Here is a 15,876-nt window from a genome sequence, read left to right on the forward strand (position 1 = left end):
CAGTCTTGGGGGAAGAATCTGAAGCTCATGAGTTATGCATTGGAATCTATCCTATCTATGTAGTCTTGATGGAGGTCATAGTAGTGTCTGCTATGGAATGCCTTCTTTGCCCATATTTCTTTCTTTGCTTCTTCTGTCTGGGTAAGTGAGCTCTCTATGCTGAGGTTGAGCAGTGTGTGCCCTTTGGCTTGTGAAGGCTTCTGTCATTCAGTGAAATCTGTCAAACCCCCTCACTCCTTCTTTCTGGGTTATGGTCAGTTTCTCAGTGGCCAACTTCAGGTGATGTTGGCAGCTCTTGGTCATCATTTTCCTGGTTGATTTCATGATCTTGGTGTTGGTCCAATCTCTGATCCTGAAGTAGTATGTTATTACTGGGACTGCATAGGTTTATGGCTCCAACTATGTCACCGCCATTCAGCTTTGCTTTTAACACGCTCCACAGTCTCTGATGATATTTCTCAGTCAGGCAGGCCTTGATGTCCTTGTGTTCCAATTGAGCACAAAGAAGATGTTTATAAGCCTCTACTTTTGTCATGGCTTCAAACTCTTCGGGTGCCTTCAGCTGATAGTTTTGGCTGACTAGATTTCCTTGATGCAAATTTTGTCTAGGCAAAATTGCATGCTGGTGTCAGTGCTGAACCTTTTTTGGCAATCCAGAGTAGCTTGGAGTTGATTCTTGGTTGCTGCATACAGTTTGATGTCATCCATGTACATGAGGTGAGTGAGGAGTGTACAAGTTCTTCTTCTCTTCTTTTACTATTGTACTACTTTCTCCTGAATATCCCATTCTGTTTTCCTTGGCTTTCTTCCATCATAAGTTTAACCACGGGACAGGCTGTTATGGCTAACTTTGCTACTCCACAGGTTGCTCCAAAACTTTTTGAATGCCTTCTTTCTCCTTTTGTCCATTTTTTTTTTTTTTTTTTTTTGTTGTTGTTCTTTGTTATTGGTTGCTCACATCCTGTTTGATTTTTTTTAAAGATTACAGGAGGAACTATTAGGGCCTTTGCGATGATGGGCCATCTCTGGTCTGCTATTGGCCCTTTGCCCTTTGGTGACCTTTGAACAGTCAGGAAACTATTCCAACACACTTGGTGTTGGAATGGGTTGGAAAGGGCAGAAGGTATAGGTTTGTGATTAATGATTACTCTTCGGATTTGGCTACCATTAGACATGGGATCACCCAAAGATCGTTTTGGGACCACTATTGTTTATAATTTTCTTAAATGATATCAACAAAAGGAAAAATGGCATTATATCAAAATTTGCAGATGATGCAAAGACTGGAGAGTAGTTAATGATCAACACTAAGCAGTGTTCTTTCAAGATAACTAATATAGGCTTGCAGAATGGGTCGGAAAAGTAGTTTTAATGCTGCAAGGATTTAAGCTTAGGGAATAGTAACCTCACATAACATATATTCTTGATGAGGTTGAATTAAAAGCGGTAGAGGGAAAAAAAGGGTTTGGCAGTTTTGATGTGGACAAACAAAAAGTTCTCCTAGCAGCATAGTAAGGCAGCAAAGGACCATGGTGTTCTCTTGATGATTCATCACACATTTGTAGAGATGACAAGTTCGTTATGGAGCTATAAGACTTCAATTGGAATACCACATCCACATACAGGGTTGTACCTAAAAAAAAAAAAAAAAAAATTTGAACTTCTTGAAAGTGTTCAGCGTCAGGCAACCTACTTCATAATATCTGTAAATGGGTTCCCATATGAAGAAAGACTTTGAATATGTAGGCTACAGAGATTGCCAGCCATGTTCCTTAGAGGGGACCTTGAGTGAGGTCTATAAAGCTCTACAAGGGGATAGTAAATTGAATGAAGGTGAGAATGTCACTGTTAAAATGATTCGAGAACTAGGGGCCATAAATTCAAATTACAGGAAATGAGGTTTCACGTGGATTATAGGAAGCTCTTTCTTTTAGTTAATTGTTAGAATAAGTTACCTCTCACTGGGTAGCAGAGAGCAACAGCTCAAGGAAATTTAAGGGTCAACTGGATAGTTTGCTATGTGAGAAGGCATACACACAAATAGTTTTTCTTGTTTTTATATATTATATTTTATTTATTATTTATTTTTTTTGGAGTGGTGGAGCAAAAGCCTTTGACCTCCTTGCACTATATGACTAATACTAATGCTTATGACTAAATTACATAAAACTTCCCTATAGAAAGGAACTAAAAACCTACGAAAAAATTTGACCAGTAATACGAAGTAAGAATAAATTTAAACAGGCAGACCACGAAGCCTCCCATGCTGTCAGAAGGTAACAGTGGCTATAGAATTACTGTATTTCAAAGATTAAACAAATCTCTACATCAGTGAAAGTGACTGACTCTAATATGCCAATAAAATAATTTGCATAATTACTAGAATAATGGACTGTTTTCCTAAATTTTAATTTTTCACTGCATACACCAGTTTGTACAGGGAAAAGTTAATATTTAGCACCTAAGAGCACTTGCAAGATAATGCCAAACCACTAACAGTGAAAAAAGTCAAATAAAAACAACAATATAGATGAAAGCATGGGTGTAGCATTTGCATATCAGCCCACTACTAACCATATAAAATACAGTAATACATTTGAATTGCATAAATACATTTGAATAGCACAATTTCATGTTAATGCAATTTTTATGCAGTTTTTTAGAAATTTCAATTTAATTGAATTTTTTAATTTGCTATATGTAATATTAAACATTCATACTTGGATTTTCAAATACATACACAAGTTATCATGGCCAGCTCAAGAGTATATGGCATCCCTAGGCCACATTGACTGATGGCATCCCCCTCCTTGACTGAGCCTTATACACTCAGTCAGATTTTATCTGACAATGACCATGTGTCTACTATTTTTAGCTTTTATAAATCAATAAAGGTTTTTACTTTTATTTAATATTTACTTGTTATTGTTATTTCTTTATTGATTTATCTTTTTGCATTTTATACCTTTGTTATTTTATATTTTGACATGGTGACCTAAGTAATTAGGTCAGTGAAACAAAAATTTTTATATATCACCTGGTTGTGGTGCATTATAGCCTTAGTCGCTAATGCGCCAGTAAAACCGAACAACCAACCAACCAACCATCCCCCTCCTGCCAATGTGAAGATTTTCATTTTTTAGAATGATTAATTTTACCAATGTGCACCAACATTGGTGCCACTAAACCTTGGCACCCCTAGGCCAGTGTTTACTTGGCCTTACTCTAAAGACGACCCTGGGTTATAATAAAATTAGATAGAACTGCAATTAAAAATGAAAAGAGTTTTCCTCTTTCCTGCCTGCAGTTGTTGTCTTTTATATCATTAGTTTAAAATACAGTCTAACCCAGTATTATTTCTACTCCATTTATGTGTGTTTTATTATTATCATTTTCAATTGTGATCCCTGCAATGTGAGTTCTAATAAAGCTTCAAAGAAAATAAAGGTCCTGGGAGAAAAACTTGGTGTAATGAGAGTGGAGAAAAAACAAAAGATGTCAAATTAATGACTGAACTAAGTGAATCAACACCTCATACAATTCAGTTAGAGACAGTCCTGATAAAATTAAAGAATCATTTAAAAGTTTACATACAAAAAAAACTCTGGTTGAATGAATTGAACATCAAAATCAAGGACGTATTCCCATTTCTACACAAGTGATTCAATAAAAAGCCCGAAACATATGAGTTTACAAAAAGGGATAAACTAGAGGCTAAGTCATTTAGTGATAGTGCTGAATGGTTTCAAAAATTCAGATTGTCATGGTTTCCACAATTTAAAACTAATGGAAGAAGTTGCTACTGCTGCTGACAAGAAGCTGCTGAAAATTTTGCCTGCATTTGGTCACCAAAATTATGGGCCCAGGCAAGTATTAGATGAGACTATTTTTTTTGGAAATGTATGCCATGCTGAACATTTGTTTCTATTTTCAAAGCAGCTAAAGATTGGTACATTCTATTGTTGGGATCTAACGTTGCTGGCAATTGCAGTTAAAACAACTATTAATACCACTCCAAGAATCTCAGTTTTAAAGGCGTTCTCAGAAGCAGACTTACTTGTTCATTGGAGGTCAAACAAAAAAGTTGAGTCACAAGTACTTTGTAAACTATTTATTCCTGAACTGAAAAGGTATTATGAGAGGGAATAGGTTCCTTTTTAAAAATTTATTATTAATTTGCAATATACTGGGACATCTGCAAACTGTCAGACATTAATGATTGCATTAAAGTGCTATTCTTACTGCCCAACACCAGATCACTAAACAAAAGTTATTACCTTCAATGAATATGATGAAAGAACTGGATACAAAATAAAAGGAAAATGTCAAAGAATTCAGAAGAAATTTTAATATTAAAATGGCTAGCAACATTATTGGAGAATATATAGTGAAGTAACACAGAGTTGCTTAAGAGGCATGTGGAATAAACTTCAGCTGAGGCAGTGAAGGATTCACTACAATTGTCAATAAACAATTTTACAAACGATAGATGAAGCTGTTGGATTTAATGAAGTGGATGAAGAAAATGTTTGAAAAGCTGCTAGAGGAGTCCCGGCATCAAGAACTAACAATGAAAGTTCAGTTGAGTTATGAGATACCCAAAAAAAAGAAGAAAACATTCAGGAAGAAATGCAAATCAATGAAAACCTTGACAGTAAGTGGAATGACCAAATAATCCAAATGAAGAAAAAAGCAAAGGTTTCAAGATTGATGAAGAATGCAAACACATTTTACAAAGAAGCTTACTGAGTGAACCCACACTGCATGTATCAGACATAACCAGCATCAGCGACTATCTAAGGCCATATTACTCTGCATATGTGTTCTGTGGTCGATTTTCTGTTTGCTAGATGAAAATGTTATTATGTTATTTGGTTTTTAGGAGCATTAGCAACTAAGGCCATATTGCTCCGGGATATGCGGTGGTCATTCCCTGACCTTTCCGCACCCTCCATATTTGGTGGTGACGGGCTCGAACCCCGGTCTAATCAAGAAGCGTGTGCTACGCACTGCTGCTCCTTCCCACCTGGCTACGGAGGCGCCTGCTGGATGAAAACCCCGAGTTTCCAGGGGGGGGCCCCCCATGCTGCCCTCGCCTGAGATCGACTAACTTGGCCACGTTGTGGGGCAGGCCTATAGGGGTTCTTCAAGTCATCGACAGAGTGCGGACTGATCTTTTCCATCCGGTGTCGGGAGAACGACGATTCTACCACTGTGCTACCCACGAAGGCTTGTAGCATTGTTAGAGCAAAATCTTCAGTCAATTTTTTTTTCTCCCTTTTGTCTATTTAGAGGCTAATTTCCTGTCAACGAATATATTCGTTGACAGGAAATTAGATATATTCATATATTCGATTTTCCTCAAGTTTTGCATCAACAAAGACGTATGATATATCATATGAAAGGTCCCCAAGAAATCGAATATATGTTATTAATTATTGAATCGTTGCTTATGTCACTAAGTTGTCAGATTTGGCAGTATTTTTATTAAATCTTCAAGTATTGCTTCTTTAAACATTTATAATACACTGCCCACTATTAATATCCGGACACCCTCCATGGATGGGGAAACAGGTCCTATGCATGCAACATGTCACAGAACCTGCTATAAATATGCACACTGGGCTTCAAACAGACAGTTGCAAAAAATGGGCATGAAAGATGACACGTTCAGCAGAATTAACAGATTTCCAATGTGGAATGATAGTAGGATGCCACATAAGTAAGTGTTCTGTACGAGACATCGCAGTCACTCTGGGGATCCCTAGGTCAACGGTTAGTGATGACATATGCAAATGGTAGAGGAATGGGACTGAATTTGCCAAAAAACGGCCTGGTAAACCTCAAAAACTAACAGAACGGAACAATAGGATTCTGCGAAGAACTGTGCGCCAAATCGTAATTTGCCATTGTCTCAAGTCACACAAATCCTCTGTGAAATTATTGGGACTAATGTCAGCACTAGTAAAATAAGGACACTCCATGATATGAGTTTAAATGGTCGTGCAGCTGTTCACAAGCCATTGATCACCTTAACAAATGCTGACGCCGATTAACATGGTGTAAGGAGCGCGAAAACTGTAGAGCAATGGAAATCAGTCCTATGGACAGACGAGTCGAGGTTTGTACTCTACCAGTCTGATGGCTGTTCCTGGGTGTGGCGAATGCCACACCCAGGATGGGGCTCCTTTCATGGTTTGAACGACCGTGGGGCTCCTTTCACGGTTTGGCTTGAGCTCATTAGTCGTTATTAACACAAAACCATGAATGCTGCGCAATACCAGGACAGCCTGGACAATTATGCGCTTCTAACATTATGGAAATACTTCAGGGAAGGCCCGTACCTGTATCATCAAGACAACGCATTAAGTGGCAATGCAACAGTGTATCTAGCAAGAATCATGCAAGAATAGTTCGGAGACCATGACACGGTTTCCACTATCTTTCTTTGCCCCACCTTCAACTGATCTCAATTCTATTGAGATCTCAATTCTATTGATCTCAATTCTATTGAGAACATGTGAAGTATACTGGAGAGCTATTCGGCAACGAAGTCCTCTTCCTTCAACTTTGGTGCAACTATGCAATATTTTGCTGAAAGAATGGTTAAAATTAGACCACAACGCACTAAAACACCTTATAGCAGCACTGGACCATTCTGAGCTCAAAACAGAACACCATGCTTTAGCCATGTGTTATCATTAATACTCACAAAATTGTTTTTTAAATATATAAAATATATTTTGGTCATGTTATGATTTTAATGCTGGGCGTTAAGAATATCGTTCATAAGTATGACTGGTGAACGACTATTGCAAACAAAATATCTAATACTGATGTGTGGGGCCTCGAGGAGAAAATAGCAAGCATATATTGGGGGCTCACATCTAGTGAGTATGGGCTTGGGACACCCAGGGTCCTGAGCTGGATATCATCATTCTTCTCTTTCTTGGTGATTCTTTTTTGACTCTCTCTCTCTCTCTCTCTCTCTCTCTCTCTATTAGGGTAACTCGGGAATTTTTTTTTTTTTTGGCTGGTGCAGCATAAGCCTCTGGCTTCCTTGCACTATATGGCTAATAATAATAATAATAATAATTACATATCTTCATTAATAAGCAACCTCCAAAGTCATGATGTCATTCATTCATTCATTCATTTAGTTAAAATGAAGAAACCATTCAGATGCAAGTTTTAATTTTTTATTTTTTATTATAAGAAAAAAAAATAATCTGCAGCCATTGTCAATCCACTGCAGGATGCAGGCCTCCCGAACAATTCATGTTGAGAGATTTGGACCATAATCTGCCATGTTGGTCCAGTGCAGGTTAGCATTAGCATTAATAGAGGCGTATGATGGAAGAAACCAAGCTTATTCAGCATCAGCCAAAAAAAAAAAAAAAAAAAACAACACCACTCCCATTTCACCCCTCCTTTCATTCGAAATACCTGTCCAGCTGAACCTTAAATTTATTTAGGCTATCAACTTCCACAACAAGGGATGGAAGTCTGTTCCACCAACCAACTACCCGCTGGCTAAAGGCCAATTTCCATACATCTATCCTACATCTGTCTTTCCTCAATTTTGAATTTATGCCCTCTCAGGTGATCATTCTGAGCAAGAGGAAGAATCCCATCAGCATTGAGCATGCTCAAACTATTCAAGGCCTTATACTCCTCTATCAGATCACCTCGCCGGTGCTCACTAATCTTGTTGCCCTTCTCTGTACTCGTTCCAGCAGCTCTACATCCTTCTTGAAATGAGGCCTCTATATCTGTATACAGTACTCAAGGTGTGGCCTGACCATTGCCTTATACAGGGGAATAATCAGCTCTCTATCCCTGCTATAAAAATTCCTGTATATATCATTGAAAAGACACCATGAGCTACTCTTGAAGCTCATCTGTACTGCTCAGAGAACTTCATATCTGCCTGCACAATTACCCCCAGGTCCTTTTCATTCTCTACCACTGTCAGTGTAGTACCATAGAGTTGATACGTTGCTCTGGGGTTACTGTTTCCCATATGTAGTACTTTACATTTGTCAATGTTAAACTTCATTTGCCGCCTATCAGCCTATCTGCTCAACCTTTCCAGATCCTGTGCAGCAGCATAGCAACCCTGCCAACCTTTGTATCGTCTGCAAACTTGGACATTAAGCTTGATATACCATCATCACTATCATTTATAAATACAGAAAACAACAATGAACCCAACACTGTTCCCTGAGGAACTCCACTAATAACATTAGTCCACGTTGAGCAGTGTCCATTGATTACCACTCTCTGTTTTCTGCCACTCAACCATCCCTTTATCCATAGCAGCAATTTGCCACCAATGCCACACTGCTCCAATTTGTGCAGCAGTCTTCCATGTGCAACACTATCAAAAGCCTTTCTAAGATCCAAATATATAATATCAAAATTATTCCCTGCATCAAATTCTTTTGTGACTACATCATAGTATCCAGTCAAGTTGGTCAGGCAAGATCTTCCCTTAACAAAACCATGCTGTGTCTGAGCTATAACAGAATTCTTGTCTAGATGATCCTGAAATGCTTCTTTAACCAGTGCCTCCATTAATTTTCCTGGAACAGAAGTTGAACTAACAGGTCTATAATTACTTGTGAGCCTTTGATCAGCCTTTGATCCTCCTTTGTTAATTGGGGTTACATTTGCACATCTCCAGTCTATGGATACCTCCCCTGAGTCCAAAGAAGCACCCATAATTATGGCTAGGGGTTTGCTTACTTTCTTTGCTGCCTCCTTTAATATAATTGGATAGATCCCATCCACCCCGGGTGCCTTTTTTATGTTTATCCTCAACAATTTCTCCTCCACTTTCCTCTCAGTTTTTACAAAATCATCTAGCTCACTGCCAATGTTTACTTCACCTATGGCATTCCCCTTCCTGAATAACTATTCATGTGTGAATGTAGATGCAAAATACTCATTTAGTTTGTAAGCCTGAGCAGGATCCTTGACTGTTGACACATCAATATCCAGTGGGCCAATGGGATTCATCCCTTTCCTTCTTGAGTTTACATAAGTAAAGAACTCTTTTCTGTTTTTCTTTGCCTCCTTTGCCAAAGATTTCTCATAATCTGCCTTTGCCTGCCTAATTGCCTTTGTTACTTGGTTACAGACCAGCTTATATCTATCATAGGCTTTCATGTCACCCATTAATTTGTATGTATCCCATGCATTTTTCTTCTCTGCCATATATTCATCTGGCGCCTCCATAGCCAGGTTGGAAGGAGCAGCAGTGCGTAGCACACGCTTCTTGATTAGACCGGGGTTTGAGCCCGTCACCGCCAAATATAGAGGATGCGGAAATGTCAGGGAATGACCACCGCATATCCCGGAGCAATATGGCCTTAGTTGCTAATGCTCCTAAAAACCAAATAACAACAACAATATGTTCATCTGACATCCATTTAGGCCTGAACCTTGAGCAATATTTCTTAGTTCGTATGTAAAGCTTGTTAGCTTCCAAGATAAGTTCTTTGAATGCTTCCCATTTCGAATTTGCTGTTGGTAACATCATCAGTTGGTCGCACCATATAGAATTTAAATACTGTCTCAGACCACCACAGTCGCCTTTACGAAAGCAAAAACCCTTCCCTTTACCCTTGATGGTAGTTACCTCTTTGAGTAAATCCCACTACAGCACACTGTGATCACTGCCACCTAGTAGTTCCTTTATCTGCAGATTCTTGATTCATGAAGAATCACTACTGATAATCAGATCAAGAGTATTGCTCCCTCTAGTTGCCTCCCGAACATGCTGATGTAGAAAACAATCATCCAATAAATCTACAAAAGCCTTGCTAGTGTGTGAGTGACCAACCCACAAATTCCAGTCAATATCTGGGAAATTAAATTCCCCCATTATAAAACTTTCTGATTTACTGGCCCACTCTCTTTCCCTGTACAGTATCTTATTATACTCATCAGAGTCATTAGGCCTATAGCACACTCCTACTCTCAATTTTGATTCCGCTATACTTATGTCACACCAAACTGACTCGACACTGCCATGTCCATTGATGTTGACTGGTTTCACTTCCTTGGATTTTATGTGTTTCTTAACTAATAGCATAACCCCTCCTCCCCTCCCCTCCTGTCCTGTCTATCCTTTCTATACACATTGTATTACCCAAATTCCAGTTCTGCATTCCTTATATCTGCCTGTGATGTTTTGAGCAATACCTCAAATTCATCAAATTTATTTACCAAACTCCTAGCATTGGTGTACATGCAAGTATACATGCACCTGTTCTTATTCTTAGCTGCCCTAATGCAGCCCATGTGTTTACTTGTTCTGCGATGACTCCCAGCAGTCTCTGAAATATCCTGCATCTTGTTTTCCAGGCTGCTGCTCATTTCAGTAGAAGCAGTGCAAGAATCACTTCCACCTCTGCCAGTGGCTACTGTTAATCTATTAGTCCTTGTATCCCCCCCAAACTAGCAGTTTTCCAACCCACCTAACACTGCCTCAACAGCATCAGCAAATATTCTTGCAACCTTTCTATTTATGTTTATCCTGTCCGTGTAGAAGCAGTCTCTCCTGTTAACAAGTACAGGCTAGGCTGAAAAAAATTCTACCCCTTGAGGCTTGCACAATCTTTCCAGGGCCGAATTGATCGACAAGGCTTTCATCATATACTCCCTCCCATCGTGTCTGGTCAGAATTGCAGGCACTTTCAAATTCAACCCTAATTCATGGCTTTTTTTTCAACAGTGACCTGTACTTGTTAAGTAATTCTGCCAGTCTCCTACTGATAATATCATTCGTGCCAACATGTACAACTATATCACCTTTTGTGCCCTTAAAAGATGATATCCGCTCTACAACGTCATCAACCTTTGCCCCTGGCAGACATATCCTGGTCCTGTTCCACCTATCCTTTTTACAAAGCATGTTCCCTGTTTCCCTAACAGTAGAGTCACCAACAACTACTAGTTCCTGTGGGAGCAGCGCATTTTGCCTTGGGGGTTGCCGCTGTGTTTGGTGATGACCAAGTGCAAGTGCAAGGGCATTGATGTGGGCAGCTGAGAGCTTGACGGGCCCCTCAATTTATATCCTTCGAGGGCATCCATCCTTTCCTTCAAGCTCTCATATAGGCCCATAACAATGCTGAGTTGTCTCCTGATTTCCTTACACTCCTTACATTGTGCACACACAAAGACATCCCCCATGGCAGTATCATGTCCCGTACCCAATTGCTCCACAAACATCAAATTGTTGGCTAATTGACTGTATTTAGTAGTCAGGGGTTTGAACCATGGTCCTATCAAAGAGCATGTGCTATTGCACTCCCACTCCTGATCACCTGACTATGGAGGCTTTTTTTTTTATTTTTTATGTATGTAATTTTGTATCATGATAAATTACAAAGGAATTTTTTTTATCTTTCTTGTAGAAAAATTGTCTTATTTTTCCTGAGTTTGTTTGTATTAAGGTTGAAAAAATAATATCTTGAGTTAAGCAAATTTTGAATTGCACAACTTTATTGTGGAATACATCACTCATGCAGCTCAAGGCATTACTGCAATTGAAAAATAAACTTACTTAAATAATATAGTAAAGGAGTAAAAAAAAAAAAAAGTACAAAGCATCAGTGACTTCATCATATTGATAATGTGTTCAGACATCATAATGAAATTGAAATATATAAATTAAAAATATGTTAGTAGAATGGCCAAACCACATAAGTGGCAAATACAAATGAAGCCAGTACACAGGACCAGATTTTAATGTTTGTAGGCCCTAGGCACTTTTATTCTGAAAAGTGGGAAAAGAGGAGGAAAATGCAAATGTGACCCCAATCAACAAAGGAAGATCAAAGGGAGACACAGATAATTACAGACCTGTTAATTTAACTTCTGTTCCAGGGAAATTAATGGAAGCACTGGTTAAAGAAGCATTGCAGGATCATCTAGTCAAGACTTCAGTTATAGCTCGGACACAGCATGGGTTTGTTAAGGGGAAGTCTTGTCTGACTAATTTGATTGGATACTATGATGTAGTCACAAAGGAACTGGATGCAAAGAATAACTTTGATATCATATATTTGGATCTGAGAAAAGACCGCTGCACAAATTGGAGTAATGTGGCATTGGAGGCAAATTGCTGCTATGGATAAAGGGATGGTTGAGTGGAAGAAGACAGAGAGTGGTAATCAATGGACACTGCTCTTCGTGGACTAATGTTATTAGTGGAGTCCCTCAGGGTTCAGTTTCGGGTTCGTTGTTGTTTTCTGTATTTATAAATGATATTGATGATGGTATATCAGGCTTAATGTCCAAGTTTGCAGAAAATACAAAGGTTGCCAGGGTTGTTAATGATACTAATGACAGTACACTGCTCCAACAGGATCTAGAAAAGTTGAGCAGATGGGCTGAGAGGTGGCAAATGAAGTTTAACATTGACTAATGTAAAGTACTACATATAGAAAGCAGTAATCACAGAGTAATGTATCAATTCTTTGGTACCACACTGACAATGGTAGAGAATGAAAAGGACCTGGGGGTAATTGTGCAGGCAGATATGAAGTTTTCTGAGCAGTGCAGAGGGTCTGGAAGAGTAGCTCATGGTGTCTTGTCAATGATATACAGGAATTTTTCTAGCAGGGATAAGGAGGTGATTATCCCCTTGTATAAGGCAATGGTCAGGTCCTTGAGTACTGTATACAGGTCTGGAGGCCTCATTTTAAGAAGGATGTAGAGCTGTTGGAACAAGTACAGAGAAGGGCAACAAGATTAGTGAATGGAACAAAGGGTTGCTCTTACAAAGAAAGGCTTAAATTTTGAAAATTACAGTTATTTTTTTTGGCTGATGCTATATAAGCTTGCTTTCTTGCATCATGTGCCTTTGCTAATGCTGATTTGAAGGATTTCTACTCCATTTTTCTCCATACTTCAAACAAAACTCAGTACACACTTGTTGTTCCACTTTCATATCTATTGTGATTGTGACCTTTTGTAATCAAATTTCAAAGGATATTTCCTGTTTGTTTTTGACTGCTTGCTGAATGTTTTAACATTTTATTGAATAATGTGGCTGCACCATACCTGATTGTTACTTTATAACTATATTTTAAAATTCAAAGAAACTATATAGTTGTTATCTCTCTCTCTCTCTCTCTCTCTCTCTCTCTCTCTCAATAAAGGTAATAGCATGTTATTGGGTAAATTTCTTAAATTTATTTCTTATATTTTTCTGAATATAAGAATGATTAATTATTTGTGTGATTGTTAATGATGTAATTTTATTAAGGTTGTAGTGCTGGATGAACCCACCTGTGGCATTGATCCAGAAGCAAGGCGAGCAGTCTGGGATGTGCTGCATTCTCTAAGGTTTCACAGAACTATTCTTTTAACCACTCATTATATGGAAGAAGCAAATATTTTAGGAGATCGCATTGCAATTATGAGTTTAGGAGTGATACGGTGTTATGGTTCACCATTTTTTCTAAAGCATAAGTTTGGTAAGGCCACTCATGTAATTTTTCTATTGAGAATTAAAATATTATATTAGAAGACTGGAGAAGAAAAACAAATTTAGAGCACTACTGAGTGTTTGTACATGCTTTAGCTTTTAAGTGCCTATAAATTGTCACTAACAAAAAGGATATATTCTTTGTAAACCTTTCCTTGCTTTGAATTTTATTCAGCAACAATTTGAGTGATAAGAAACAATTTTATTTGTTTCTTATCACTCAACAATTTTCACATGAATGTTGCTTCTTTTTATATCTTGTACTACAGTATTTATCTCCCTAACGTCATTCGTTGCTGGCTGCTAAACGACAGCTTATTGTATTTATAAGTATTGCTTTACATTTCCCCTATTTTGTTGCTATGGGTTAAAAACCTATTTGTAGAATCGTATAGACATTAATGTTGACTTTTTCTATATTATAATCTTATAGTTTTTCATACTTTTCAAAGCTTGCTGCTACCAAAAAGTTACGTAAATTTTACTATAAAAAATTTACAATCAGTTAGAAGATGGTTTTTTAATTAATTTTCAGTCTTATCTCCATTCTTTTTAATACAAAAGTTACAACACTGCACAAGCATTTTCACTCTACTTGCCTAGTCGTGTTATGGGCCTATATGAGAGTTTGAAGGACAGGGTGGATGCCCTCGAAGGATTAAAAGTGAGGGGCCCATCAAGCTCTCAGCTGCCCACACCAATGCCAGAGCTTGCACTTGGTCATCACGCAATACAGTGGCAGCCCCCAAGGCAGAATGCGCTGGTCCCAAAGGAACTAGAAGTTGTTGGTGAACCCCTCCTCCAAGCTAGCAGTTTTCTTATCCACCTGTAGTCTCGATAGCATCAGCAAAAATATTCTTGCATCCTTTCTATTTAAGTGTATTCTATCTGTGTAGAAGAAGTCTCACCTATTAACAAGCACAGATGACACTGAAAAAATTCTATCCCATGAGCCATACACAATCTCTCCAGTGCTGAACTGATAAAGTTCTCATCATATACTACCTCTTATCGTGGCTGGGCAGAACTGCTGACACTTCAAATTTAACCTTAACTCGTGGCTTCTTTTCAACATTCCTCTGTACTTGTTAAGTCTGCAGATCTTCTACTCTTAGTGTCATTAGTGCCATTGTACAACAATATCATCTTTTATGCCCTTAAAAGGTGATACATCACCAATTTTTGCCCCTGGCAGACATAGCCTGGTCCTATTCCACCTATTTATAATACATATAATAGATGAGTAATAATAAAAATTTTTACAAAAAACAAATAGAAAGCACAAAGAAAGTACAAAAAATGAAGGAGAAAAAAAGCTGAATCCCCTGAGCAATATCTCCATTTAGCTCAATGATTTAAAATGTTTGGAAATAGTGGATAAAAAAAATATGCAACTTTGCTTGCTCTCTATATGTATATTCCTTTATTAATAAAAATGTTTAAGAGTACTTAAGGTGATACCCCAATAAAAAGTTACAGCGAGTTCCAAAATTCCTTGAACATTAAGTTCAATGATAATATTGGGAGGAAGGTGAATGTGTCCTGAACAACCTGAAGGTGAATGTGTCCTGCTCAATTGCATTTCAATAGAAGTAGTGCAAGAATGACTTTTACCTCTGCCAGCAGTTACTGTTAATCAATTAATCTGTGTATTCCCCAAGCTAGCAGTTTTCCGACCCACCTAACTCTGCCTCGATAGCATCAGCAAATATTCTTCCACCCTTTCTATTTAAGTGTATCCCATCCCTGTAGCAGTCTCTCCTATTAACAAGCACAGACCAGGCTGAGATAATTTCTACCCTTTGAGCCTTGCACAATCTCTCCAGGGCCGAATTGATCGACAAGGCTCTCATCATATACTACTTCCTATCGTGTCTGGACAGAATTGCAGACACTTTCAAATTCAACCCTAACTCACGGCTTTTTTTCAGCATTGTCTTGTACTTGTTAAGTAATTCTGACGGTCTCCTACTCTTAATATCATTAGTGCCAATGTGTACAACAATATTACCCTTTGTGCCCTTAAAGGATGATATCTGCCCTGCAACGTCATCAACCTTTGCTCCTGGCAGACATACCCTGTTCCTGTTCCATCTATCCTTTTTGCACAATATGTTCCCCGTTTTCCTGACAATAGAGTCACCTACAACAACTAGTTCCTTTGGGACCAGCGCATTGTGCCTTCGGGGTTGCCGCTGTGTTGCGCGATGAACAAGTGCAAGCTCTGGAATTGATGTGGGTAGCTGAGAGCTTGATGGGCCCCCTAATTTAAATCCTTCGAGGGCATCCACCCTGTCCTTCAAGCTCTCATATAAGCCCATAACAATGGCGAGTTGGTGCCTGATTTCCTCGCACTCCTTACATCGCGCGCATAC

General features: G+C 38.5%; 1 protein-coding gene across 1 annotated transcript in view; it reads left to right on the forward strand.

The window, feature by feature from the left end:
- Positions 1-15,876, forward strand: part of LOC150088380 (phospholipid-transporting ATPase ABCA3-like) — a 433,767-nt gene that overhangs the window by 204,737 nt on the left and 213,154 nt on the right. The window contains exon 13 of the mRNA XM_090370142.1: positions 13,280-13,490. Coding sequence (XP_090226268.1) covers positions 13,280-13,490 — 211 coding nt within the window. The remainder of the gene's footprint in view (positions 1-13,279; positions 13,491-15,876) is intronic.

This window comes from Mastigoproctus giganteus, chromosome 3, assembly GCF_048544385.1.
Source record: "Mastigoproctus giganteus isolate SK-2022 chromosome 3, ASM4854438v1, whole genome shotgun sequence".
NCBI classification, from domain to species: Eukaryota; Metazoa; Arthropoda; class Arachnida; order Uropygi; family Thelyphonidae; genus Mastigoproctus; species Mastigoproctus giganteus.